At 40.1% G+C, this 9,673-nt stretch overlaps 1 protein-coding gene across 1 annotated transcript in view; it reads right to left on the bottom strand.

Annotated features, from left to right (window-relative positions):
- Positions 1-7,959: 7,959 nt before the first annotated feature.
- GAD1 (glutamate decarboxylase 1) overlaps positions 7,960-9,673 on the bottom strand; it is a 39,654-nt gene continuing 37,940 nt past the window's right edge. Inside the window, exon 17 of the mRNA XM_040229320.1 lies at positions 7,960-9,393. Coding sequence (XP_040085254.1) covers positions 9,220-9,393 — 174 coding nt within the window. The 3' untranslated portion in view covers positions 7,960-9,219. The remainder of the gene's footprint in view (positions 9,394-9,673) is intronic.

The following is a 9,673-nucleotide window of genomic DNA, read 5'->3' as shown; positions in this document are numbered from 1 at the left end:
CATTTGTAATTAGGGAAAGACAAATTAAAACCACAAGGAGATACAATTTCAACCCACTAGACTAGCAAAAAATTTAGGCAAGTGATGGTGAGGTATGGAAAATACCTCACTGCTGGCGAAAGTGCAACTTGGTTTGCCCACTTTGCTTTACTCAGTTAAATTCAACAAGTATTCTATGATCCAGCAATTTCACTTCTAAGCATTAGGCCTTAGAAAAAATTTTGCACATGAACACCAGGAAACAAGTGCAAAGAATGCTCATTGTGGAAAATAGTATGGCGGGTCCTCAAAAAACTAAAAGTAGAGTTGCCATATGGTCCTTCAATCTTACTCTTGGGCTATCTCCAGAGAAAACTATAATTCAAAAAGATACATGCTCCTCAGTGTTCACAGCAGCACTACTCACGATAGCCAAGACATGGAAACCACCTAAACATCCATAAACGGATGGGTAAACAAAATATATCAAAGTCTATATATAGATAAGTATATACAATAAACAAAGTATATCTATATTTATATGTATATACACCATATTTTGTTTATATATAAATATATATATGTATACACACACACTATAGAATACTACTCACCCATAAAAAGAATGAAAAAATGCCATTTGCTAACACGGATGGACCTAGAGATAAGCATACTAGGTGAAGTCAGAAAGAGAAAGACAAATGCCACAAAATACCACTTATATGAGGAATCTAAAATACGACACAGATGAACTTATGTATAAAACAGAAACAGTCTCACAGAGAACAGATCTGTGTTGCCAAGGGGAAGGAGATTGAGGGGAGGGTGGAGTGGGAGGTTGGGGTTGGCAGATACAAACTATTAGATCTAAAATGGATAAATGACAAGGTCCTACTGTGTAGCATAGGGAACTATATTCAATATCCTGTGATAAGCCGTAATGATAAAGAATGTGCATATATACTATATGTGTATATACATATATATAACTGAATCACTTTGCTGTACAGTAGAAACTAATACAACATTGTAAATCAACTATTCATCAATAATTTTTTTTAAAACTGAAGCAAAAACAAAAACAAGACTACCCATAGCAACATTATCACTAAAGGCAAAAACTGGGAGGAAAATCATATATCTACCCTCCTAGAAGAAATAAACCAACTTAAGTATATTCATACCAGTGAAATGGGATTACCGCCATAAAAATGAATGGATTATAGTATCATCAAAAGTGAATCTCAAAAACATGAGGCTGCCACATAAGGCTGTGCTTGCAGGTTGTGGGAGTAGGCTCAGTAGGTGCTAGAATCCATTATGTGCGTCACATGCCAAGCTGAAAACACTTGCACAGGGATGTCTATCCCTGAAGGAAGAGGTGCCTTTAGGCTCTTTATGGGTTAGCACTGGCCCTACAAAATCATAATGTTGAACAGGTGGCTAAGTTGTAAGCGTATATATTCTGTAACATTTCATTTATATAGAGTGCAAAGCCAAGTAAAACTAAACAATGATTCATATATAGGTATTAAAACTACATAGGAAAACAAGAGAGTGATTAACACAGAATTCAGAATAATGAACCTAGTGCCTGGGGAAAGGAGAGCATCTAGTTATGGAAGAGTTCATTATGGAGTTGGGGACCTCTTAAGATACTGACGATGTTCTACTTCCTGGGCTGAGCAGTGGGTACTCAAGTATTCTGGGATAGTCGTTCTTTATCCTGTACGTGTACATTTTAAAAGCCCTCCTTATGTAACCCACATAATTGATTTTAAATAAAAGAGATTCCACCCAAGAGTACTATCTAGAGAAGGGGTACCAATATAAGGTCTGGACAGGGTGGATGGCCAAGGGCCCAGGGCTGAGGGGCTGAGTCCTAAGTGGTTACGGGAGGAGAGACTTTGATGCCTCATGTGCGATGAGGTGGAAGGACTCCAGTGGGATCTTTCAAAAGTGCCCCATAAGAAAAGCAAATTAAAACCAAAGCAAGATACCACTATTAGTGTAAAACAATACAAAACATAATGTCAGTACAAAAACTTGTACACAAATATTCATGGTGAAAGTGAAGTCACTTAGTCGTGTCCGACTCTTTGTGACCCCATGGACTGTAGCCTGCCAGGCTCTTCTGTCCATGGGATTTTCCAGGCAAGAGTACTAGAGTGGGTTGCCATTTCCTTCTCCCGGGGATCTCCTCCACCCAAGGATTGAACCCGGGTCTCCCGCCTTGCAGGCAGATGCTTTACCATCTGAGACAAACGGCAAAGCCTAGTATTATTTATAATAGTCAAAAAGTGGAAACAACCCTAATGTCCATTAACTGAGGAAGAGATTAAAAAAAAAGTAGTGTATCTGTGTGATAGGATATTACTCAGCAATAAAAGGAATGAAGTAATGATGCATACTATATCATGGATAAACCTTGAAAACATCCGAAGTCACATTTGGTCACAAAAGATTACATACTGTGTGATCTCATTTATATGTGATGTCTAGAATAGACAAAAAGCCCTGTAGTGGCTTCCAATGGCTGAAGAGGATATGTATATGGGAATGAGGAATGTCTGCTGATGGGTATGAGGTTTCTTTGTGGGATGATTAAAATGTTCTAAATTTGACTGGAGTGATGGCTTTAGAGCTGTGTGAATAGTTTACAAGCCAGGGAATTCTATACTTTAAAATGAGTGAATTACATGGCATACGAATTATATTTCAATAAAGCTATAGCAACAACAAAAGAATTGTTAAAATTTTAAAAAATCAGCAACACCAGATGCCAGCAAAACATAGAGCAACTAGAAAATTTCTACAATGCTAGTGAGAATACAAAATGGTACAGCCACTTTGGAACTAGTTACCTCATAGATAAACATACTCTTGCCATAGGATTAAGCAATCCTACACCTAGTTATTTACCCAGGTTAAATAATAACCTATGTTCACACAAAAATCTGTACCCTACTGTTTATAGTGGCTTCATTTTAATTGCCCCAGGCTGCAAACAACCCACATTTCCTTATGAGAGAACAGATAAACTGTGCATTCATACAAACGGAATACTGTGCAGTACTAAAAGGAACGAATGATACAGACAACAACATGGGTGAATTCCAAGTGCATGGTGTTGAGAGAAAGAAGCCAGACGCAAAAGGTTACACGATTCTATTTACAAAATGGGAGAAACAAAACTCTGCTGTTGCTGCTGCTAAGTCGCTTCCTGCTGCTAAGTCGCTTCAGTCGTGTCCAACTCTGTGCAACAACATAGACAGCAGCCCACCAGGCTCCCCCATCCCTGGGATTCTCCAGGCAAGAACACTGGAGTGGGTTGCCATTTCCTTCTCCAATGCATGAAAGTGAAAAGTGAAAGTGAAGCCGTTCAGTCGTGTCCAACTCTTAGTGACCCCATGGACTGCAGCCCATCAGGCTCCTCCATCCATGGGATTTTCCAGGCAAGAGTACTGGAGTGGGGTGCCATGGCCTTCTCCAAAACAAAACTCTAGACACAGACAAATCAGAGGTTGCCAAGATTTAGGGGTTGGAGAAGGTGCTACTCACAAAGGGATGAGGGACAATTTATGGGTGTGATGGAACTGTTCTAGGTATTGTGATGGTTACATTACTGAATGGGTTTGTCAAAATTCATATTATACTATAAAGATTGAATCTGACAGAATGTGGTCCGCTGGAGAAAGGAATGGCAACCCACTTCAGTATTCTTGCCTTGAGAACCCCATGAACAGTATGAAAAGGCAAAATGATAGGATACTGAAAGAGGAACTCCCCAGGTCATTAGGTGCCCAATATGCTACTGGAGATCAGTGGAGAAATAACTCCAGAAAGAATGAAGGGATGGAGCCAAAGCAAAAACAATACCCAGTTGTGGATGTGACTGGTGATAGAAGCAAGATCCGATGCTGTAAAGAGCAATATTGCATAGGAACCTGGAATGTCAGGTCCATGAATCAAGGCAAATTGGAAGTGGTCAAACAAGAGATGGCAAGGGTGAACGTCGACATTCTAGGAATCAGCGAACTAAAATGGACTGGAATGCGTGAATTTAACTCAGATGACCATTACATCTACTACTGCGGGCAGGAATCCCTCAGAAGAAATGGAGTAGCCATCACAGTCAACAAAAGAGTCCGAAATGCAGTACTTGGATGCAATCTCAAAAACAACAGAATGATCTCTGTTCGTCTCCAAGGCAAACCATTCAATATCACAGTTATTCAAGTCTATGCCCCAACCAGTAACGCTGAAGAAACTGAAGTTGAACGGTTTTATGAAGATCTACAAGACCTTTTAGAACTAACACCCAAAAAAGATGTCCTTTTCATTATAGGGGACTGGAATGCAAAAGTAGGAAGTCAAGAAACACCTGGAGTAACAGGAAAATTTGGCCTTGGAATGCGGAATGAAGCAGGGCAAAGACTAATAGAGTTTTGCCAAGAAAATGCACTGGTCATGGCAAACACCCTTTTCCAACAACACAAGAGAAGACTCTACACATGGACATCACCAGATGGTCAACACCGAAATCAGATTGATTATATTCTTTGCAGCCAAAGATGGAGAAGCTCTATACAGTCAACAAAAACAAGACCAGGAGCTGACTGTGGCTCAGATCATGAACTCCTTATTACCAAATTCAGACTCAAATTGAAGAAAGTAGGGAAAACCGCTAGACCATTCAGGTATGACCTAAATCAAATCCCTTATGATTATACAGTGGAAGTGAGAAATAGATTTAAGGGACTAGATCTGATAGATAGAGTGCCTGATGAACTATGGAATGAGGTTCGTGACATTGTACAGGAGACAGGGATCAAGACCATCCCCATGGAAAAGAAATGCAAAAAAGCAAAATGGCTGTCTGGGGAGGCCTTACAAATAGCTGTGAAAAGAAGAGAGGCGAAAAGCAAAGGAGAAAAGGAAAGATATAAGCATCTGAATGCAGAGTTCCAAAGAATAGCAAGAAGAGATAAGAAAGCCTTCTTCAGCGATCAATGCAAAGAAACAGAGGAAAACAACAGAATGGGAAAGACTAGAGATCTCTTCAAGAAAATTAGAGATACCAAGGGAACATTTCATGCAAAGATGGGTTCGATAAAGGACAGAAATGGTATGGACCTAACAGAAGCAGAAGATATTAAGAAGAGGTGGCAGGAATACACAGAAGAACTGTACAAAAAAGATCTTCACGACCCAGATAATCATGATGATGTGATCACTAATCTAGAGCCAGACATCTTGGAATGTGAAGTCAAGTGGGCCTTAGAAAGCATCACTACGAACAAAGCTAGTGGAGGTGATGGAATTCCAGTAGAGCTATTTCAAATCCTGAAAGATGATGCTGTGAAAGTGCTGCACTCAACATGCCAGCAAATTTGGAAAACTCAGCAGTGGCCACAGGACTGGAAAAGGTCAGTTTTCATTCCAATCCCAAAGAAAGGCAATGCCAAAGAATGCTCAAACTACTGCACAATTGCACTCATCTCACATGCTAGTAAAGTAATGCTCAAAATTCTCCAAGCCAGGCTTCAGCAATACGTGAACCGTGAACTACCTGATGTTCAAGCTGGTTTTAGAAAAGGCAGAGGAACCAGAGATCAAATTGCCAACATCCACTGGATGATGGAAAAAGCAAGAGAGTTCCAGAAAAACATCTATTTCTGCTTTATTGACTATGCCAAAGCCTTTGACTGTGTGGATCACAATAAACTGTGGAAAATTCTGAAAGAGATGGGAATACCAGACCACCTAACCTGCCTCTTGAGAAATCTATATGCAGGTCAGGAAGCAACAGTTAGAACTGGACATGGAACAACAGACTGGTTCCAAATAGGAAAAGGAGTATGTCAAGGCTGTATATTGTCACCCTGCTTATACCCTGCTTATTTAACTTATATGCAGAGTACATCATGAGAAACGCTGGGCTGGAAGAAACACAGCTGGAATCAAGATTGCCAGGAGAAATATCAATAACCTCAGATATGCAGATGACAGCACCCTTATGGCAGAAAGTGAAGAGGAGCTAAAAAGCCTCTTGATGAAAGTGAAAGAGGAGAGTTAAAAAGTTGGCTTAAAGCTCAACATTCAGAAAACGAAGATCATGGCATCCGGTCCCATCACTTCACGGGAAATAGATGGGGAAAGAGTGGAAACAGTGTCAGACTTTATTTTGGGGGGCTCCAAAATCACTGCAGATGGTGACTGCAGCCATGAAATTAAAAGACGCTTACTCCTTGGAAGATAGTATAAAGTATAACCTAGATAGTATAGTGAAAAGCAGAGACATTACTTTGCCCACTAAGGTCCATCTAGTCAAGGCTATGGTTTTTCCAGTGGTCATGTATGGATGTGAGAGTTGGACTGTGAAGAAGGCTGAGCTCTGAAGAATTGATGCTTTTGAACTGTGGTGTTGGAGAAGACTCTTGAGAGTCCCTTGGAGTGCAAGGAGATCCAACCAGTCCATTCTGAAGATCAGCCCTGGGATTTCTTTGGAAGGAATGATGCTAAAGCTGAAACTCCGGTACTTTGGCCACCTCATGCAAAGAGTTGACTCATTGGAAAAGACTCTGATGCTGGGAGGGATTGGGGGCAGGAGGAGAAGGGGACAACAGAGGATGAGATGGCTGGGTGGCATCACGGACTCGATGGATGTGAGTCTGAGTGAACTGTGGGAGATGGTGATGGACAGGGAAGCCTGGCGTGCTGAGATTCATGGGGTCGCAAAGAGTCGGGCACGACTGAACGACTGAACTGAACTGAACTGAGTGAATCTTACTGTACCTTAATTATATCTTAAAATTTTCTTCTCAAAATATTGTCCCACGAGAAAAAAAATTTCATAGACCAGAGGCCCAGAGGCCAACTGACAATTTAACAGTTATATAAAATTGTGCCTTTGTTACTCTGACCCCTTCTCTCCCTAGATCTGACTAGATGGGAAAATACAGTAGCTGAAAGGAGTTAAAAAAAAAAAAGAAGTTGACTGTATCTTGACCATCAGCCTTGCCACCCTGGACATGCACCGCCACCCCCCGCTCTCCACCGCAATGGATTTCAGCCTGAAACAGTACCAGCAGGATCAAGGGGAGGAACTCTATACTGGATACAAATTTGAGGTCCTGCTTATTACACAGAGTTGGACATTCAGTTTCTAAAATGAGGTTGTTCTGTGGCCGAGAGGCCAGGAAAGCTATGGGATTAGCCTGAATTCAAATAGAGGCATGGAAACGATCAACCCCTCCTTCAGAGGGGATCTGAAGGAACAGTTAGAGGAAAAAAGTGACTTTAAGATCACTTTCCTATGGAGTCTAGTTTGTTTAATACAATGGTTACTTGTGCAAATGATACACTATTAAAAATGACTCATTTAATCCCTGCAAGTGCCAAATAGGGAATTCCTTGTATTCCAAATGAGTGAGATGGTATTATCCTGGCTTAACAGAATATTCATGGAGAATGGTCTCTATTTCATAATGACCCAGCACCAAAATTTATTTCTTGAGGAAGTGAACTGGGCCCACTGTACAAGCATAAGCAGCTGGAAGGCACAATTCTATGCTCTTAGAGGTATTCAGATTCTGTAGATGCCAAGTGGTGGAAGATGCCCATGAGAAGCAAAATTTTTCAGCCATGCACACTTCTGCAATCCTAGAACAGTGCCTGTAACAGAAAAATAAAAATTTGTTGAATGAATGAATGGAACTCTAAGATACAGATAGGAACATGAAAAATAGGAATGATTTTTTTTTTCCAAGTGTGAACCACAAATTTTATTTAATTAGAATCCCAATGATTTTTAGATATGGGGCTTGGGAATCTTAAGACTGTGGATTGAGTCCCAACCTAATAAAGGTATTGAGCATCACCTGAAGTCAGCTGGTGAGCATGAATGGGCTATGGTGATCCCAGCAACCATAACTGGAAATCTCTCTTTTCTGCATGAAACACATACTGAAAGAAAAATTTGTTCAAATTCTCCACAGAGAATATTTTATTTATTTATAGTCTTCTTGCATACTCTAAAATGCACAGTGTGAATTTCCTTTCTTCAAAAACAGTTGTGAGCCTGGTCAGTTTGAGATCTTCAGAAAGTCTTCGGAAACATTGCCTTAGGTTTGTGCTAAGGGAGTCACAGAGATTGGTCATGAACTACTACAAAATTACAGAAGACCTAGTTATTATCCAACAGTTACTAGAAAAGCATAGAGAACACCCAACATACAGCCAGACAGAGTAATAGAGCAGATGCTATGTAAGTCACGGGATTTCCATATATAGGATGTTATATACAGTATCAGAATTCTCTTATAGATGGCAAAGTTATACTTAAATCATTATTTTAAGGGCACTCGCATATAATACAAGTCTTACTAATTTCAGTCTTTTCTCTTTGGCTCACAAGTACACAGAAATACCATAAACAATTTTTAGAACTTACTGCATTAATATATAAATAAGATACATTACAAATGGGAAGAAAATACAAGACACCTCTTTAACATGGTAAATCTCTGAATATAAATAAGCAAATATTTCATTTACCTACAAACAGTCATTGAGATCATTACATATATTCTTCCCCTCCCCCTCCTAAGGACAAACAACAGAAATATGCACAACCTACACAAATTAAACTCTAAATATACAGCAATAGGACACCTGAAACAATGACTCTGCTACTATTTTCCCCCTAACAGGATCCTAATAGGGAGGGCGGGACTCTTGCCACCCAGTGGCGCTTTTTCTCATCCATCATGACTTCAGATGGGAGAAATACTGACAGTGAGGTCAATGCCTGCCAACAGCATTTTCCTTGGTCCCCAACACACAGCATTTTGAAAAAACATCTTTTCTGGGGTGGCTGGGCAAGCTGGTTTGAGGCATGTTTGGCCCCTCAGTAACTGAGGAAGAAGGTAAAATGGATTCTCTTGGAGCGGGAGACATGCTGTGATCTATTACCACACTCACTATACAGACGTGTATTTATAGAGAGAGGTATATATAACTGTACATATATACTGTGTTCCTAATGTGCAACTTTTGAAAAAGAACATTATTTCTGGCTAACTCTAATAAGCTTAAGGAAGGTTTTAACAGTATTCTTCAAGATATTATGTTTTTCCTCAATGAAATGGCCTATGTGTCTCAGCAACATATAGAGGTTTGTTCTAAAGTGTGGAGGGGAAAGGGAAGTCCCAGAAACTGATGTACTGTGGGTGGCAGTTACAGATCCTGGCCTAGCCTCTCTATCTCCTCAATGAGGAAGTCAATATCGGATTGGGTGGCGGCTGGGTTGGAGATGACCATCCGGAAGAAGTTGGCCTTGTCCCCCTGAGGCTGGTAGCCAACCATGGTTGTGCCAGATTCCATCATCAGGGCTTTGATTTTCGGGGCCACCTTGTAAGGGAAAACACAAGACAAAACTCAAGATCGATACTAACACCATGCTCTATTTCATAATGCAACCCATTTCTCAGTTAGAAAAAAGGAGCAATCTGCTTTTCATTATGTATTTACACTGACACAAAGGCAAAGAAGTATTTTATACCCAAGTTTCTTCAGTGGCTAATATCTAATGACTAATTTTTAAAGTGACATAAACAGTTGATTTATAATACTGTAACAGTTTCAAATGGACAGAAAAGTGATTCAGTTACACACACATATATGTTATTTT

This window comes from Oryx dammah, unplaced genomic scaffold (genome assembly GCF_014754425.2).
Source record: "Oryx dammah isolate SB20612 unplaced genomic scaffold, SCBI_Odam_1.1 HiC_scaffold_27, whole genome shotgun sequence".
Classification (NCBI taxonomy): domain Eukaryota; kingdom Metazoa; phylum Chordata; class Mammalia; order Artiodactyla; family Bovidae; genus Oryx; species Oryx dammah.
The sequence above is the reverse complement of the archived record's forward strand: the minus strand, read 5'-3'. Positions and strand labels throughout refer to the sequence as shown.